Source organism: Scyliorhinus canicula, chromosome 18, assembly GCF_902713615.1.
Source record: "Scyliorhinus canicula chromosome 18, sScyCan1.1, whole genome shotgun sequence".
NCBI lineage: Eukaryota > Metazoa > Chordata > Chondrichthyes > Carcharhiniformes > Scyliorhinidae > Scyliorhinus > Scyliorhinus canicula.
Genome location: NC_052163.1, coordinates 41,094,080 through 41,114,266, shown reverse-complemented (window position 1 = coordinate 41,114,266; position 20,187 = coordinate 41,094,080). Strand labels below are relative to the sequence as shown.

The 20,187-nt window shown below is 45.3% G+C and overlaps 1 protein-coding gene across 2 annotated transcripts in view; it reads left to right on the top strand.

Moving 5' to 3' along the window:
- tmem104 (transmembrane protein 104) overlaps positions 1–20,187 on the top strand; it is a 230,228-nt gene that overhangs the window by 75,933 nt on the left and 134,108 nt on the right. For both annotated transcript variants that reach the window (XM_038777287.1, XM_038777288.1), the window contains exons 7-8: positions 10,336–10,435; positions 17,585–17,684. In XM_038777287.1, the coding sequence (XP_038633215.1) occupies positions 10,336–10,435; positions 17,585–17,684 (200 nt within the window). The remainder of the gene's footprint in view (positions 1–10,335; positions 10,436–17,584; positions 17,685–20,187) is intronic.

The window sequence follows — 20,187 nt, the reverse complement described above, 5'->3', positions numbered from 1 at the left end:
AATTAGTAAATTTAAAATACAGCCAGCAGAATGAGGTAGTTCTGCAGGGCAGCAGTTTAATACAACTCATGATAACCAGGAACTGTGATACAAACTGTTCTCTACCAAAGTGGAGACGCTGATCAATAGAGACAGTAAAATAAGTTTAACATTCTTAGAAGTGTCATAATTTGAGATTCAGCAGGGTTGGCTTGACATTGCTGCAACCAATAGTTTTTCATACCACTGGGCAAATTTCATTCCGAAAGAGATATTTTATTGCAGTGTGCCAAAATTCTATTGTCTACTTGACAATTAAGTATTCTATGTTCACTGAAGTATCGTAATTTCTCAGGCTTCAAAGTACTCGCTGCTAAATTCATTCTTCCGCGATCATTCAATGTACTTTTCTGTAATATTTTGGCTGGCAGTGAATCGGCTGCAAAATGACTGGTTGCTCACAGATTTCACCAGACATTTTGAAATGGGAGTAATGAAGAGGCTATTGACTCTGTTATTATGTATGGAATAAGTTGGACAACAACTCCTGTCTGCACATGTGCAGCTGAATGCAGGAATTGGGAAGATCTTGTCTGATTTGTCCTGCTCAAACCTCCACATGCTGGTACCTCGCCAAGAGTTTCGATATTCGCAGATGGCAATAGCATGAAGTTGACGTGCTTACCCACTTATATCCGCTACACAGGCCAGAAAACATTGGGTCACATGGTTCAGGGGTAAGTCATTTAAAAAAAAAAAAAATTGACAGTCTTAATTACTGCCAAACAACCTTTTTGTTCCTGAAAATTAACTGGACAAGTGTGGAGTCTCATTCTTTCAGAACATTATGATTGGAGCATTTAACATTAAAAAAATAACTTTGCCTCTTTTATCTCTCCTTCGCATTTTGTTTTCTGTGCATGATTTTACATTAAATGTCATAATTCCATACAGTTGCCGTGAGGGTTCTTCATTCTGGTTGAGTCATACTTTTGCTTGTCCTGGTTTATTATTAAAATGTTTTTTATTCGGTTTTATACAAGGTATATTTACAGATGTACACACAGAAACAAAAAAAATAACAAACAATACGTAACTAGGAGACCAACGAAGGGGTGGGAAAATAAGACGGGGGAAGTGTATATGCAGCGAAGAACAAAGATTTCATTATACATGCAGTGAGGCGGGGGTGCTTTCTTCTCCTCTTCTTCTTCTCTCCCCCCCCCCCCCCCCTTTCTGTTTTAAAAAAAAACATACAGAACAGACAAAACAAAACTAGGTGGGAGAGGCGCCTGGGTGGTGCCCCTGATGTTACTTGCTTCTCCCAGTTGATTTTCTTTTTTGTTTTGATGCGTTTGTCTCTGCATCGGCTGTACTTTCATACTACCTTTTACCCTGCTGTGGTGTTTCCTGTGTTCTCCTTCCAGTTTGTGTTCCCTCCTCTTTCCTTCCCTCTGGATCCCTGCCCCTCCTTCTCTGCAACTGCCCTTTCTTTTCAGCTGCATTTGGCTACCCCCTCCTGCACTGCTCCCCCCCTCTCTTTTATCGTGTCCCGGCAACTTTCCCTGGCTCTCGGCTACTTGATGATTTATTTGTTTGTTTGTTGGCCACAAACAGGTAGGGGAACAGTTGGGTGAATGGCTCCCATGTTCTGAGGAAGCCATCTTCTGATCCTCAGATGGTGCATTTGATTTTCTCCATTTGGAGAGATTCTGGTATGTCGGACAGCCAGTCTGCAGCTTTAGATAGTGCTCTGACTGCCAGCCTAGCAGGATTCTATGGCGGGTGATCAGGGAGGCAAGGGAGTCTGCCCTCCTCCCCATGAAGAGATCTGGCTGGTCTGATACCCTGAAGACTGCCACTTTTGGGCACGGCTCCACCCTTCTCTCCACCACTTTGGACATTGCCTTGAAGAAGGCTGTCCAGTACCCAGCTAGTCTGGGGCAAGAGCAGACGTGGGCGTGGTTGGCCAGGCCTCCTTGGCACCGTTCACATCAGTCCTCTTCCCTGCAAAGAGCCTACTCATTCGGTTTCTTGTTAAGTGGGCTCTAAGTCCCACCTTTTAGTTGCGTCAGGTTGAGTCTTGCACACATGGAGGTGGCGTTGACACTATGTAGTGCTGTGGTCCAGTCTTCCTCCCATTTCCTCCTCATCGCGTCCAGCAGTGTCCACCCTCTCTATCAGTCGTTCGTAAATGTCGCTGCAGTTTCCTCTACCTAGATTGCCCACCCCCCCCACACACACACCTTGTAAAGGTGGCGTCGGTCAGTGCTGGGGTGAACCTATGGTTGATGCAGATGGGGGCTCAGTCATTTCGGTCAGGCGAATTGCTGTCGTAACTGATACCAGGTCTGGAGGGTGGCTACCACCACTGGGCTGCTGGAGTGTTTTTTGGGTGGGGATGGGAGTGCCGTCGTGGCGAGGGCTCGGAGCGAGGTCCCCTGCAGGAGCCCTCGGTGTGCACCCATTGGGCTTCTGGCTCCTTAATCCATCCCATTACTCTTACTGCTGTCGCCGCCCAGTGGTAGTACTGTAGGTTTTGGAGGGCTTTGTTTTGGCGCCCCCCCGAAAAATACAAGCACCATGATAAATTTGTCCAGTGAGTTGAAAATGGCCTTGGGGATAGATCCGTTCGCGCACTCGCCGAGTGTGTTCCATCTTTGCAGGTCCTTTTTAATTTCCTCTGTCACACTGGTCAGGTTTCATTTGTGAACCCCCGGCCAGTCATGAGCGATTTGGATCCCCAGATAGCGGAATTTGTCTCGGGCTTTAATCAGCAATCCCACCAGTGCTGCCCCTCCCCCTTGCAGGTTCACCGGGGAAAATCTCACTTTTGCTCATGTTGAGGTTGTAGCCCGAGAAGGCACCAAACTCATTCAGGAGCAAGATGATTCCTTCCATGCTGCTTTGTGGGTCCAAGATGTAGAGGAGTAGGTCATCCATATAAAGTGAGACTCTATGCTCTCTGCCTACCCTTTTGGATTCCCCTCCAGTTTTTTGCTGTTCTGAGAGCGATCGCTAGGGCAAACAGTAGTGGGGACAGCGGGCCTCCCTGCCTGGTGCCCCTGTGCAACTGGAAGTACTGGGAGCTGGTGTTGTTTGCCCGTATGCTCGCCATGAATGTGGTACAGGAGCTTCACCCCAGGAGGCCTTTTCTGCGCCTGGGGAGACGATCGCCTCTGGTGTGTACTCCCCGGATGGGGTCATGATCACATTCAGCATGCGCATGATGTTCGATGTTAGCTGTCTACCCTTGATAAAGCCTGTCTGATCCTCTGCGACCAGTTTTAGAACGCAGTTCTCCAGCCTTTTGGCCAGAATCTTGGCCTGTATTTTGGTCTCTATGTTTAGTAGTGAGATGGGCCTGTGTGACCCGCATTCCGTTAGTTCTTTGTCTTTCTTGTGTATTGGCGAGATTGAGGCATGTGCTAATGTAGGCAGCAGAGTGACCTGTGCCAGCGAGTCTGCGAACATCTCCCGCAGGTGTGGGGCCAGTGCTGTCGCAAAGTTTTTGTAGAAAGTCCACCAGGAACTCCATCTGGTCCCAGCACCTTCCCTGCCTGCACAGAGCTAATACACTCCATGATCTCTCCCAGTTGTAGTGGTGCTTCCAAGCCCCACTTGCTATCCTCCCCCACAACTGCCATGTCCAGTCCGTCGAGGAACCATTTCATCCCTGAGTCCCCTGTTGGGGTCTGAGGTGTACAGCCCTCGGTAAAAGGCCTCGAAGGTTTTTTTCAATAACCATTTCATTGAGGTATTTTTTGGTATTATAACAACAACCCAATAAACAATGTACACTAAACTATAAACATAGTGCAAAAGCCGTCACCTTCCCTTACAGGTCCCATCTATTATTAACCCCCTACTCTAAGCTAAACTACCCCCCCCCCCCCCCCCCCCCCCCCCAAAACTTCCTTCTGCTGACGATTAATTTTCCACAAAGAAGTCGGCGCATGGTTGCCACCTCCGGGCGAACCCTAACAGTGACCCACTCGAGGCAAACTTGATTTTCTCCAAACAGAAAGCTAGCCATGTCCGATAGCCAGGTCTCTGATTTCGGGGGCTTTGAGTCCCTCCAAGCTAATAGCATCTGTCTCCGGACTACTGGGGAAGCAAAGGCCAGAACGTCTGTCTCTTTCCCCTCCTGGATTCCTGGGTCATCAATCACCTCGAAAATCGGCACCTCTGGACTCAGCGCCACTCTTGTTTTTAACACCGTGGACATGACATTTGAAAACCCCTGCCAAAATCCCCTAAGCTTCGGACATGCCCAGAACATGTGGACATGGTTCGCTGGTCCTCCCGCACATTTTGCACACCTGTCTTCCACCCCAAAGAACCTGCTCATCTGGGCCACTGTCATATGAGCCCGGTGAATGACCGTAAATTGTATCAGGCTGAGCCTGGCACTTGTTGCGGATGCATTGACTCTACTCAACACGTCTGCCATAGACCATTCTCTATCTCTCCTCCCAGCTTCTCCTCCTACTTGCGCTTCAGCTCCTCGGTCTGCATCTCCTCTGACCATACAAGTTCCTTGTAAATGTCCAAGATGCTCCATTCTCCAACCCACCCTCTGGAAACTACACTGTCCTGAATCCACCTTAGCGGTAGGAGCGGGAAGGTTGACACCTGTTTACGTAAGAAGTCCCGCAACTGCAGATACCTGAATTCCTTTCCCCATGCCAACCCAAACCCCTCCTCCAGTGCCTTCATACTCTGAAAGCTCCCCTCTTTAAACATAATCCCCCATCCTCTCAATCCCTGCTCTTTGCTGTATCCTGAACACCCCGTCTATACTTCCCGGGACAAACCGGTGATTATTACAGATTGGGGTCCAGACCGATGCTCCCTCTGCTCCCACATGTCGTCTCCATTGCCCCCAGACTCTCAGGGCTGCCACCACCACGGGACTGGTGGAGTACCGTGCCGGCGGGAACGGCAGCAGCGCAGTTACCAACGCCCCCAAATTGGTGCCCTTACATGAAGCCGCCTCCATGCTCACCCATGCCGACCCCTCCCCCACCACCCACTTCCTGATCATGGCTATATTTGCCGCCCAGTGATAGTTACTAAAATTTGCCAGCGCCAGCCCGCCCTCTCCCCGAATCCGCTCAAGCATTATCTTATTTACCCGCGGGGTCTTGCCCGCCCAAACAAAGCCAGAGATCACTTTGTTAACCTGTTTAAAAAAGGACCGCAGAATAAAGATGGCGAGACATTGAAACACGAACAGGAATCTCGGGAGGACCATCATCTTCACCGTCTGCACCCTCCCAGCTAATGACAACGGGAGCGCGTCCCATCTCAAAAAATCGTCCTTCATTTGGTCTACTAGCCGGGCCAGATTTAATTTATGCAGCCGGTCCCATTCCCACGCCACTTGAATGCCTAGGTACCTAAAGCTTCCCCCTATTAATCTAAACGGCAGCTCCTCCAATCGCCTCTCCTGTCCCCTCGCCTAGACCGCAAACATCTCACTTTTCCCCATATATAGCTCATACCCCGAAAACCGGCCAAATTCCCCTAGAATCCTCATGATTCCTTCCATCCCCCCTCATGGGTCCGATACATACAGAAGCAGGTCGTCTGCATAGAGCGAGATGGCTTGCGACATCGTCGGGGGCAACGCCCCTCTTTCCCTTGCCTCATTGAACATCCTCATCACCACAGGCCCCAATATCCCAGAGAACTTGTTATAAAACTCGACTGGGTACCCGTCCGGCCCCGGGGCTTTACCTGCCTGCATGGCCTTCAGACGCTCCTTTATCTCTTCCAACCCAATTGGGGCCCCCAGCCCTTGTACCAGCTCCCCGTCCACCTTTGGGGAAATTCAGCCCCTCCAAGAAGTGCCTCATCCCCTCCGGCCCTGTAGGGGGTTCCGACCTATACAGCTTACTGTCGAAATCCTTAAACGCCTTATTCACCCCTGCTGAATCTCCAACCAGCTTCCCATCTCCGTCATTTACTTTCCCTATCTCCCTGGCTGAGTCCCTCTTTCTAAGCTACTGTGCAAGCATTCTGCTGGCCTTCTCTCCATACTCCTAGATCGCCCCCCCCCCCCCCTCCTTTCTCAGCTGCTCCATCGCCCACCCTGTGGTTAACATGCATATCTCCGCCTATAGCCTCTGCCGTTCCCTTAAAAGCCCTGCCTCTGGGGTCTCCGCATACCTCCTATCAATCTGTAGTATCTCCTTAACCAGTCGGTCCTTCTCTGCCCTGTCCACCTTCTCCCTATGGGCCCGTATCGAGATCAGCTCCCCTCTGACCACCGCCTTCAGTGCTTCCCACACCATCGCTGCTGAAATTTCCCCCATGTCATTGAACTGCAGGTAGTTCTGTATACTATTCCTCAGCTGTTCACATACCCCTTCGTCGGCCAAAAGTCCCACATCTATACTCCAGTGTAGGCGCTGGTTACTGTCTTTACTAACCTGCAGGTCAACCCAGTGCGGAGCATGACCTGAGATTGTGATCACTGAGTACCCTGAGTACAGGGTACCCTGTTGCCCCCTAACTGTGCTGATGTCCCCTCCCACGACTAACCTGTGCGAGTTCAGTTCCAGTATCTTCCCCAGCATCCTCTTTATAAACTCCACATCATCCCAATTTGGCACATACACATTTACTAATACCACCTGCACCGCTAGAGTTTCCCACTTACCACAATGTACCGACCTCCCACATCCGAGTGTATTCTACCCGCCTCAAACACCACCCCTTATTGATCAGGATCACAACCCTTCTAGTCTTTGAATCCAGTCCCGAGTGAAAGACCTGCCTGACCCAACCTTTTCTCAATCTAATCTGGTCAGTTACTCTAAGGTGCGTCTCCTGCAACATTACCACGTCCGCCTTCAGTCCCCTAAGATGCGAGGACACACGTGCCCTCTTGATCGGCCCATTTAACCCTCGAACGTTCCAGGTGATCAGCCTAGTTGGGGGGCTCATTGCCTGCGACCCCCCCCCCCCCCCCCCCCCCCCCCCCCCCCCCCCCCACACACACACACACCGATCAGCCATCCCCTTTTTTGGGCCCGCCTCCAGCCCATGCTCGAAGGTTTTGTTGACCTTTTATGGGTCTGTTTCCAATGTGCCTCTGTTGTCTCTAATTTGTGCGATCGGTCTAGTGTTTGCCTGCTTTCTCAGCTGGTGTGCCAGCAGGTGGCTGGTTTTATCTCCGTGTTCATATAGGGGCTTGTCCTGGTTTTAAGCCACAGCTCCCCAATAGAGGGTCCAGTGCCAGTATAGATTCCTGGTAACTAAATTGTCATGAAAAACCACACAATTGTAGGAAGCTGTAATAATGGACAGTGAGTACCATTTCTTCACTGGTGACAACAGCATTCTGGCCTTGGTGTTCCCTAGAAGTGCCCTCCTGTGCTCTGATTTCTCCTCCTCCACTTTCCCAGACTCCTTACGCCGTAAGACGTATTGAAGGGTGGCACATTTGTAATACATGGGAACAGGAGTAGCGCTGCAAACCTGGTAATCATTAGTTCATGGCTAGATCTGTACTTGAACTCTATTTATCCACCTTTGATCCATATCCCTTGATGTACATAATAAAAATGCTTAATAAAAGTCAAAGACAATCACTATCTTGCTCCCCGCTCAGGATTATTATTGACATTTTCAGTTACAAACTCTGATCTTTGTGTGCCCTTGATGAATTATCTATGGTTATTGGTCCATGAAATATAATCAAATATTCGAGGGACGGTGACTGATATTATTTATGAAGCATGTCTGTAATATTGAATAGCTAATTATTTTGGACTGTGCAGCTCAATTGCGAAGCACTGCCCAAGTGTGCATTGAACTTCAATGGTAGACCAGTCTAGTCCAGATGTCTGAGTAGAAGGAGACATGAGTCAAGATGCTGCATTGATGGGAGACCAAAAATGCTGGAGAGTTCAGGTCTGCAAGGTGAATGAGCAGGCTGGCCTTGGCACCATGGTACAGGAAGTTTTTCAAGCCCGTGGAGCGAACGGGAATGTCGTAGTAGAGGACAGTATAGTGAGGGGGATAGATGCTGCTCTCCGCAACAAAGAGCGAGAGTGCAAAAGGCTTTGTTGTCTGCCTTGTACCAGAGTTCAGCTTGCGTAGACAGATGTAGCAAGCCAAGGGGTAGATTCAAGGCAAGAGACCATAATAAAATGGGATATGAGGATCATAGAATAGTAGGAGGGATAGAGTTAAAACCTAAGAATACACCAGTAATCAAGAATAGATGGTACAAAGATAATGAAAGGTTCTGTATCTGAATGCATGTAGCATTCATGGCAAAGTAAATGAATTGATAATGCACATTGAAGTAAATGCATATGATCTGATAGCCATTACGGAGATGCGGGTCCTGGGTGTTCTAGTGCATGAGTCACAAAGTTAGTATCCAGATACAGCAAGTAATTAAGAAAGCTAACTGAATGCTATCCTTAAATCGAGAGGAATTGAACAGAAAAGTAAGGAGGTGGTGCTTCAGTTGTACAGGGCATTGGTGAGACCACATCTTGCGTGATGAATGCGCAAACAGTTCTGACTCTACTCGTCTTTCAATCTTTGTCCTTGTCCACATCCGTTAGTATTTTTTTGGTTGACCTGGCTTTTACTGTGTACCGTGATTTGTTGGTCATTTCAGAATCCTCTGATTCATGGTGGCTGGAGGAAGTTGGGTGCTTGGCCCCACAATATCCATTTGTCCTCTTGAGGGTGATACTGATGGTCCGGTTTTGTCCTTTGATCTGGGGCTGAGATGGAATTATGGAAGTTCGGATTCTTATTCTTGCTCCCTTTTTGCTTGTTCTATTGGAGACCCTTGGCTGAGTATTAAAGTTTGGTTGTGTCGGATCCATCTTTTGCCTTTGTTGTTGTCGTCATTTTGCCACCTCAAAGGTGTAGGATGGCTGCCTGTTCTGGTCCTGTTCTGGAGGGGAGTCTAAATTGTGCTGTAAGAGTTGGTCTCGGGTTCTTGGGGTATTTTTTTTGTTTTGTTCTGTCCTTTGTTTTGAAGCTATGGGTGAGATGTAGGTCTGTAATGTTGCCTGTATCCTGTTTGGGTACAGACAGGTCAGTTACCCGTGGAAGGAACATATTGGGGCTTTTGTCCCTGATTTTATCTGGTCATGTTGGTTCCCTGTTATGTAATGCCTATTTTTTTCCCTTTGTGCTGTACCTATGCTATATTGATATCTAGAGTAACCTTTCTACTTTTGTTTGTTTGATGCAATTTTTTTCTAATTTTGTTTTAAACAAGGTTGTTGGGGTAAATAGGCATGTAGAACTATAAACGCCAACGGGTCAGCTATGATATTGAATGGCGGAGCAGACTTGAGGACTGAACTGCCTGCTTCATTTTCTCTGTTCATGTATCTGGTTTGGTTAATAACCACGTACTGTGGCAGTAGCTTTGAATTGGATGTTTTTGTCGTCTGAAGCTTTTCTAATGTGTTTTCATATAGCCATTGACCTGTTCAGAGCTCATTTTAAGGATTCTGGCAACCTTTTCTGCTTCAAGTGGCCATTTAGTCTCTAAGCCTGGCATTTGGGGGTATTTGCGGCTGAACCCAATTCTATCCAGATCTAATATTCACCTATGTAGAAGTCCACCTGGAAGTTTCCCTCCCAGCCATTCATCATCCTGGAAACATGGAAATATATCACCATTCCTTTACTGTCGCTGGATCAAAATCCTGGCAGTTCCTCCCTAGCAGTACTGTGGATGCACCTACATCATATGAACTGCAGCGGTTCAAGAAGGCAAACTTACCAACACCTTCTCAAGGGCAGTTTGGGATGGAACAATAATTGCTGACCTAGCCCATGTCCCTTGAAAAGTCTCTTGATAAAGATGTAAGCAGGAGTACTGGCTGGCATTTTCTTTCTGCCCCGTGGCATTGAAGACCTGTAGTGGTCAACCATTGTTCTGCCTGATATCAATTATTTCAGCTCCGGTGACCAAATCTTGGATGCTTAGCTGCTGTTAATTAGGTAGTACTGTTTACTCAATGGAGGACCCCATTACCAGTGTGCGGTCTGCAGTGTTTTATTCCACCCTGAAAATGCATCATAAATGGTGTGTTTTCGTAATTTACTTAAAAGAATCTGCAGCGCTGGAGGAAAGTTACCCATTTCACTTTTGGCAGTTTCCATGGTGAATAATCTCTCATAACCACAAAGACAAAAAGGACAGATTGCTGCACAGGTCATTCTTGGCATCACTCACTTCAGTATCAAATGCCAATAACTGAAAATAAAGTTGGTGGCAGCGAAGAGCATCTGTCTTTGTACAAAGGTTTGAGAACACATATGGGTTGCAGCATCTTTAATTTGTTTTGTTTGTTTCCCCCACAGTGGGAGTCAACATGTTCTACATCTGCATCATAATCTACCTCTATGGGGATCTGGCTATCTACGCAGCTGCTGTCCCATATTCCCTCACTGAAGTCGTCTGGTAAGTGCTCGATTGATGCTCTTGCCCTTCATTTAGCTGCAATGTCAGTGAGATTGTTGCTGACCTCTTGAATCTTAATTTTTCCAATTTTCTGATGAATGGTCCATGCAGTTAGTTTATAACAAAGAAGATGAGACAAAAGAAAATTGATTATGGGGATAAAAGCAGAATAACCATTAGTATTTCATCTTGTTAGTTTCAATGCAATTTCCGTCTAGCAGCAAAAATACTCATTTCCAGTTTGCTGGCAGCTGCGAAATTGAGATTCTAATAGTTAACCATGCTTTGGCCTGTGTTGTTAATTATGTCTCAAATTGCAAAGTAAGGTTAAAGATGTGCAGCTCTCATTAACCCCAATGTTCATAGCAATAGAAGTGGAATTAACATGATCAGATCAGGCAGTCACACTTGTGGCATCAGTGGACAGTGTCTGTCTCCAGTGGTTCGAAACTTGCACCTTCATCCCACCCGTGGGAGTAATGTCACAGGCCAGCGGCATTGTCTGGCCATATTCATTTATATTTGAGAGTTTTAATTACACTGCACACAGAAACAGCAGGATATCAGCAGGCAGTGTTCATTTATAACCTAAATGTGGACTGATTTTTAATGGGAAAAGTCTCATGATGTCTGGAGGGGGGCAAAAAACAGAAGGAAATTAAAACTCTAGATCAGTCCTAGCTGAACACTTCAGGAAGGACTTGAAACCTTTGCAGAGAGTGGTCCTAGGGATAAGGGATTGTAGTTGCATGTCTAGACTGGAGAAGCTACAATTGTTCTCGGAGCAAAGAAGACTAAGGGGTGATGGAGAAATTTAAAATACGAGTTTGGATAGAGCACATAGAGATTTATTCCATTGGTTGAAGGGTCAATGACCACCGGGCAGAGGTTAAAGGTGGAAAAGAAGCAGAGGCGACAAAGGATGAGCTTGTTTTTATGCAACAGTTTAAGATTTGGAATGCACTGCCTGATGGGGTTGTTTGATGCAGATTTATTGGCCGTTCTGAGAAAGGAATCACATGGTTACAGCATAGTTTATTCGGCATGCCGTGTCCATGCTGACTGTTTGCAAGAGCAAATCGGCTAGCCCCACTCCCTGAGGCCTTGCAATTTTTATCTCTTCAGGTTCTAATCCAATTTAATTATCTTCAACTCTCAGTGCGTTCCAGATCCGAACCACTCGCTGCCTAGAAAAGTTTCCCTTCACGTCACAGTTGATTCTTCTGTCATTCACCTTAAAATCGAGTCCTTGGGTTCTCGATCCTTCTAATGGGAACGGTTCTTCTAACTACTGTCTGGACCACTCATGATTTTGAACACCTTTTCAAATCCCCTCTCAACCATCTTTTCTTGATGAACACCCCAACTTTTCCGACATATCCTTGAAATTGAGTTCCTCACCCGTGGAATAATTTTCGTAAACTGTTCCTACGCATTCTCTAAAAGCTGCACTGACTCCTACCTAATGTGTGGTGCTGGGAATTGGACACTCCGCCAGTTGTGACCAAACCATTGTCCTATGCAGGTATGTCATAATTTCCTTGGACATACCTCTCCATTCACCTGAGGAAGGAGCAGTGCTCCGAAAGCTAGTGTTTGAAACAAACTTTAACCTGGTGTTGTAAGACTTCTTACGGTGCTCACCCCAGTCCAACGCCGACATCTCCACATCATAATTTCCTTGCTTTTGTGCTCTGTCCATTTTCATTCAGCCCAGGACCCCATTAGAGTACCCAATTCATTTTTCCAATTAAGGGGCAATTTAGCGTGGCCAATCCACCTACCCTGCACATCTTTGGATTGTGGGGGCGAAACCCACGCAAACACTGGGAGAATGTCTGTGCAAACTCCACACGGACAGTGACCCAGAACCGGGATTGAACCTGGGACCTCGGCGCTGTGAGACAGCAGGGCTAACCCACCGTGCTGCCCCCATTCTCAATTTTAATCGCTTTCTCAACCTGCATTGGTGCCTTGAATGATTTCTGCACCTTTCCTTGGTTATCTTTGTTCCTGCATCCCATTTCGAATGAAACCCTTATCTTTTATATTGCCTCTGCTTATTCTTTCTACCCAATTGTATAACTTTACATTAAGACTTTGTACTAAAAGGCAAAAGAAGAGGTCAGGTGAAGGGAGATTTGGAAATCTAAGGAGAAAAGTCAAGGCAGTATAGCGATTCAGGGTGGGACAGGAAGAGAGTTATCATCAAATAAAGTCCCTGTAGAAAGAAAAGTTTTTTAAAAAAGTAAGAAATGGGATTAAAGGCTTTGTCTGAATGTATTAAGTATTCAGAATAAGATGGATGAGTTAGTATCAGAAATAGAGACAAATGGTTTAATCCTAATTCCCATAACCCATCTGGTTATAAGGTGGTCATGGTTGGGAAATAAATATTCCAGGGAGTACAGAGTTTCAAAGTTGGCATGTGGAAAGGAGGAGTAAAAAACTTCATAGTAAAGGATGACATAAGGACAGTTGAGAATGGATCTTGGTTCTGAAGATCAGGAAGTAGAATGTATGGTAAAATGTCATACTTCCCGGTATTGAATTTCATCGGTGTCTCCATCCGTTCCGCCAAACCTGTCCATGTTCTTGCAAAGTCTTTTATAGCCACAGTTATGCCAGGGTTGTCCAACCTTTTCTCATGTGGGGTCATATTTCAATTCTTTCCTCATTCAAATAGCCAAGAGCTAATTTTGGAAAGATAAAGCTTGGCACAACGTTAAACATGAAGTCTCAGGGTTCTTGTTCACTCTTAAACTCTCACACACCCTTGCTGTCTTGTGCGCTTGCACTCTGGAACTTGCTCATGCTCCACCTGGACCTATGAGATTGGACATTTTGCTGCTGTGGAGGAATTCTGGGTTTTGAAAGTAGCAACATGTGCTTTCTCACTCGCCCAGCCTGTGGCTCCAGCTGCACCAGGTGGGTGGCCTGGTGGCTGCTGTTGCTGCAACTGCTATTCCTCATGGCCTGCTCAGCCCTCTTGGCCACCTTGGCTGCTATGCGCCTTTAGGAAGCCAGTGCCTGCGCAGGAGGGTGAGAGAGGGAGAGTGCGGCCAAAGGAGGAGCACAGATGCACCATGGCCACTTGCCTGCACACTGCTCACACTTCCTCTCATCGTAGACTGTTTCTCTCCAGCTATTGCTATTGATCATCTCACAACTTCGCCCATCGGTAGCAAACACAGGAGAGAAAAGCTGCTCATGATTGGACCAGCAGCTCCTGGCAGATCTGTCATTTCCACTTGCCTGTATTTTGAACGGAGTCCAAGGACTGGATGGCGAGGCATGGCAAGCTGGATTGTGGCCTGCAGGCTGTATTTTGGACAACCCCGAGTCATACATTGGACCGAGCATTAAACAAGGGATAGGTGGAGCTTGTAACAAAGACATTGTAATAATTGTGTGGAACCTTGATCATCTTGGATAGATGATGCACATTCAGCACTCCAGTTTGGCTCTCGTGCAAGGGTGGACAGTTCAAATCTCCCTGCAATTTTAGTAAGTGAAAGTGATTCATTGCCTTTGGGAGGCATGAGCCTTTGAAAAATGCTAGTTTCAAGTGGGAGTCTAAAAGAACATTCACTTGCACTTGGAATTCTTTCATTGGCAGGCTTTGAAATATAATCAAAATTGTTCTTTCAGTTTCAATATTAGCTGCTGTATTGTAAGGTAGGTATGCTTTTACTGCAGTTATTGATTACAGGGCTATGTCTTGCAAGACCATTGCGTTCACGATTGCATTCACCAGTATTGTTTGAGTTGGTGCTTTTCCTATTGTTAAAAGTGTTATGCATTCAAATCGGAAGGAAAAAACTGCTTGGGAACATTAATGTGAAGTGAATTCAATACTCTGAGCACTTCAAAAATGGAAAACGAGGGCAGCACGGTGGCGCATTCGAATCCCGGCCCTGGGTCACTGTTCGTGTGGAGTTTGCACATTCTCCCCATGTCTGCGTGGGTTTCACCCCCACAACCCAAAGATGTGCAGGTTAGGTGGATTGGCCATGCTAAATTTTCGCTTAAATTGGACAACAAATAATTGGGTACTAGCAACTTCACCTGTCAATTAGAGAAAATAGGTGCTGCTGGTTAACAGGCTGTCTGTTGTACCTTTAGAAAAACTTAACCATCCATTTTACAATTTTGATAGGCCCTCTGGTCTGAGCTTGAATGGTTATGACAGCTGAGCCCATTATGAAAGCTTAGCTGAGTTTTGAAAGATCCAGACTATGTATCTCAGCAGGGGCCTGAATAGATATTTTGATAGTTTTAAGAGACTATTAAGAGTCCAGCTGTCTTTATGGTTAGTGAAATAGATGTTTTTATAACACATTGACCTCTTTGACAGATTTTAATTTTTTTGGGAGTTGATTGTTTTGGAAGGTAAGTTTTTTTCAATATGGTGTATTTGAGTGAAGTTTGATTTCATTTTTCGGTCTGCCTCTGGAGGCCCCAACTCTGTCTTGACCCTGCCTCCACAGAATTTAAACATTTTGGGCTGTAGCCCTTTAAAAGGAACCAGTCTGCCAAGTTTGCAAGTTCCCAACTCAACTTTCTGTTGCCTCCATGAAAATGTTTTTGCATAGTTTTCACTTGAGACATCAAATTATTGTACTCTCTGTGTATTAAATTCACTTAAATTAGAAGCTTTGAACAAACTGGCACTGTAAAAGGATCATTTAGAAACGTTAACTCTGTTTCTCTCCACAGGTGCTGCCAGAACTGCTGCGTTTATCCAGCATTTTTCTGTTTTTTTTTTTTTAGATTTCCAGCATCCACAGTATTTTGCTTTCACGTGGCACTAAACCTTGTCTGACTGTGTTCAGGCCTCAGACTATAAACAGTTAGTCTCTTCCTCGATGATAGGAAATAAAGACTTCTGTTTTATGGCTGTCCTATTTCCACTGACTTCTATTTCAGGCTCTCACTGTTGTAGATTGACTTCAGGAAGATATATATTTTTTTCTGATTCTTGTTTCAACATTGGATGCTGAGGTTTGACTCGCTGAATGGTCAACCTGGAAGTGGTCCCTGCTGATACTGGGTGCATCTAACTCGCATCACACTAATTGAATGGATGAGCATAACCTTGAGATTTTTTACCGATTTGACTTGGAAAAAGATATGGTTATGAAGTTATATTCCGTTTAAGAAAAGATTGACTTTCAGGACAATTAGATGACACGCAAAATCTATGATCAAACTTGTGGTTTCTCATACAACTCATTTGGTTTGCAGTAATGGGTGGCAGTTGTTAGCACTGCTGCCTCATACCGCCATTGATCCAGCTTCAATTCCTGGGGTGACTGCGTGGATTTGTACTTTCTCCCAGTGTCTGCGTGGGTTTCCTCCGAGTGCTCCAATTTCCTTCCACAGTCCAAAGATGTGCAGGTCAGGTGGATTGGCTGTGCAAAATTGCCCCTTTGTCTGCAAGGATGTGTAGGTTGTTAGGGGTTAGGGCGGGGGAGTGGACTTGTGTAGGGTGCCCTTTGGGGTCAGTATAGACTCTGTGAGCTAAATGGCCTCCTTCTGTATTAAGAATTCTATGGTTCTAATGGGAAGGTAATGAAATGCTTCTGCAGCATTTTACACCCTGGGGGTTACAGCTGAATTTCATTTCAATTAAAGTTAAAACCTTAAATGAGCGAGCTCCACTTTTTGAAAGCTATTTGGAAAAGATTTACCCTGTCCTTTTTACAGAATGTTGAACATAGAACAATACAGCACAGACATCTATATTTCTTCGTGGATGCAGTGGCAAAGCCGTGTTCCCACATTCCTCCATTCTTGGTAGGAGTAAACTACTTCAAACTGAAAACAAAGCTGGTATTTGGAATCATCTTCCAAGATGAATGCTGTAAGGGAAGGCACTTCTGCGTACTCCCTTCTGAGATGGATTCTCCATACCATTGGCTTTCATCAGTGACATGCTGAATTGCTTTTAGTCTGCCACCTGACACAATAGTGATTTAAAACCTGGAAGAAATGCTCATGTTCATCATCATGGATAACTGTGTCTTTTCCACATGGAAGGGATGTCTGGAAGGATTTAGTCACAAAAGGAGTTGGAAATTAGGGACTCTTTCCCGAAAAAGCTGTTGATGACGGGTGTCAAATGACAATGTCAAACCTGAGATGTGGATTTTTGCACGGCAAAGATCATAGAGTACATACAGTGCAGAAGGAGGCCATTTGGCCCATCAAATCTACACCTCTGAAAGTGCACCCCACCTAACCTTTGGACACTAAGGGACAATTTAGCACAGCCAATCCACCTAACCTGCACATCTTTGGACTGTGCGAGGAAACCGAGCACCCACAGGAAACCCATTCAGACATGGGGAGAAAGTGCACTCGCTCGCGCACATGCACACACGGCTGGAATTGAACCTGGGTCCCTGATGTTGTGATGCAGCAGTGCTAACCACTGCCACTGTGCTGCCTCTTCATAATAGATGGTGATCAAGTTGGGTCGATGGACGGAAGATACAGGTCAGCTCTGGTCTGGTCTAACTGAATACATAACTGACTCGAAGGAATGAATGGCTGCCTCTGTTCTCTGCCCAACTACACACAAAAGTAGATGACTTGGTTTCTGTTTTGTCGGGTGACCGTTTCTGTTGAGCAGGTGGCTTCTAGTTGGTTTCCGAAATCTCAGACCTCGGACCCAGACTGCTATCGTCTGCACGGATGCCAATGCCTTGTCCTTCCCAGTTACTGTCCTTAACACACTCAATGATGCAGTTAGGACTGGAAACATTCCAGTTTTTGGAAATTCTTGTATAAATCATTGCAGCAACAGATTAATAAAATGTCACTGTGTTCAAGCTGAATTGACTAATTTTAAACTGATTAATTTGTTACTAAATCAATAAAGTTGCATTGTTTAAAAGGTTGAACAATTTATTTAAATGCTTTGTGGGGAGGCAATGTGACACTGAGTACAGTGACCTTCAGTCTAAATCTCAGGCAGTGGGACCGTCTCACAACTCATGTGGATAATATTGTTTTTGAATGTTTCTCCTGTGTATTGGATAAAAAAAACAAAATGGTTTTGACAAAGTGGATTCTGTTTTTGGCCCCAAACTATATTTTATGCTAATTATGGGACAGGAATTCACTGTCTCCCTTTTCTCATAGTGGGAATCAGTCATGCAGTGCCGACAGCAAAATAAAGCACAATGATACAGACCCTTGCTGGGGATCGGTTAGACGCATCGATGCCTACAGGATCTTTCTGGTGAGTGAGCAAACTACGACACTGACAGCAACTTTAAAATCAAACAAGTGATCTCTCAGATTTCATCCCATGCCTCTTGTCACATTAACTCTTTAGCAACAGCAGTGAAATGTATGCCAAAGCTGGAAACACCTGGATAACGGCTGACGAGGGGAGAGCAGCAGGGCTAAAATATTGATTTGCGGGAAAGGCATTGGAGAAATGCTGGGAATGAAGAAAACATAACTGAGAATGGGGAAGGGGGAGAATATGGGGAGGTGAAGTGGTTGGGGGCGGGGGGAGAGAAGGGAGGTGTGAGGGTTTACCAGAACACCTCAAACACTCAACGTTGGGAGAAAACAATATTTCGGGAGTATTTCAACTGAAATGTGGAGGAAAATAACCGAGAATTTAAGGGGTGAACTATAAAGGAAAGCCTGAAAGGTGTGTGGAATAGAGAGAATACGAGTAAATACTGAAGGTGACTCGGGAAATGGGAATATGTTGGGAAAATGTCTTTTTTGAATGGAGGGAATGAAAGCGCAGAAAATAGGGACTGAGGAAAACAAGTCATACAGAATTAAGGAATGGAAGGAGTGAAGCATGATTATGAAGGGTGTTGGGAATGTAGTTCAAAAAATGGAATGAGTTGAAAGGCTGGGAATTAAGGGCAAAATAAGTTATGGGGGGGGCTAGGATTCTGCTGGGAAACATGGCTTGTGGAAATAGCAAATGTACACAAAAATAACTGGAAGTTTGGGAAGACGAGAAAAGAAAATAGATCAGGAAAATCAACAGACACGAGATGAAATCTGGAGGAGAAATACAGCAAATCTGTGGCAAAGATGAGAGTGCTGGAAAAACAACGGCAAATTAGATTTTCTGTTATTGGTTTCAGGATGTGCATGCAATGGCCCCATTTAATGCCCATTGTAAGGTGACCTGAGGGGTTGGCCATGGACCTCCCAGCATGAGCATGGTCCTTGAGCTGATGATACTCTGGATGGAATTGCAGGGTTGAAATAGCACCAATGTAGAAATGACTGCATCTATATCTCAGGCGGGATAATGTACGACTTAAAGGGGAATGTGAAGTTGATCGGGTTTCCATAAGATTGCGACTCACCTTTTGGGGTGGGAAGCGGATTGAGATGAATTTGGGTTTGATTTCCGTTATGATGCATGTTTCTTCCGTCTTTCCCCCTCTTCACAATGCAGCGCATCTCCAGTATTTCCTGTTTGTTTCTGTATACTTAAAATGTTTTCTGTGTTTTTCACCAACTAAGTGAAGTGTATTTCCTTTCCTTGTGCACCTGGAGACTTGGAGGTCATTCTTAAGTGGAGTCCACTTTTCTATAGTATTAGATAATGGCTGATCGGTATCGACTCGATTTACCCACCTTGATTAGATCACCCCTCAACATATCGGAAGTCAAGGGAATTGAAACCCAAGTTTATGCAACCTGCTTTTGTAATTTAATCCTTAATGCTATAATATCCTTTGGTGAATTAGTATTGTAGACCAATAGATCTTAATGTTCCATTGGGAACAACTTAATGTGGCAATCTAGACGGGGTCTAACTAAGGCTCTGGATAACTGGAGCATCACTTGCTTTTGCATTGCACCACCAATGAGATAAATGGCAACTTTTGGCAAACCATTTGTACCAGGACACTAGCCCTCAAGCTACTTGTCCACATGAATACTTAAATATTTTGCTTTGCCATAGCTCCTAGACTAACCATAAGAAAATATTCCAATTTGCCTTTCTCTGATCTAAAGAGTCATCGTTTTACAGTTAATCAGCTGGTCTTGAAGTCTGTTATAATGCTATTGATTTCCGTGCATTGTAGCCTTTGGTTACAAATCAGGGAACTATGATTCAGTTATAAAGCAGTGATCACTCAGCCTGACACTGTCACAGTGCTCAGTTTCACCATTAAATAACAATGCACGTAATGAGGGACAGCAACTAAAGAGATGACATTACATATCGATTCCTGAATGTTAGGAAGGTGTAACCACTGTTGTGGAGGCAAGGGTAGTTCCACAAGGGAAAACACCTGAGTAAACTTATCCTTTTAACTGGGGTTTATTTCAAAGGAGGAAACTTGGGTAGTACTGAATGGTACAGAATCATAAACAGATTTCGATGGCTGGTTTTGTTTTGTTGGACGCACTGGTATGTTAAAACAAAATTATTGAAGGTGACAGAAGTATGGGAGTAACACTAATCTCAGTCTGGCAGGAACAACACCTGTTTAGAAAGGAACCCAGTTAACTGGCGGTGAGGTTCTATTCTAGAAAAGGGATGTCTCGTGTGACCAAATGGAGATCTTCAAAAATTATGAAGTCATTTAATAGGGTGGGTTCAGAGGAGTCCCCATTGTGGGAGTGGAAGAGGGGCGTGCTTTGTGGGGTAGGGGAGACGAAGAGGGCGGTGGTTGATGGTCGCAGATGAGGTCTGGGGCATTAACTGAGCAAATGGGGAATCTAGGTGGGGGGAAAGTAATAGAAGGATA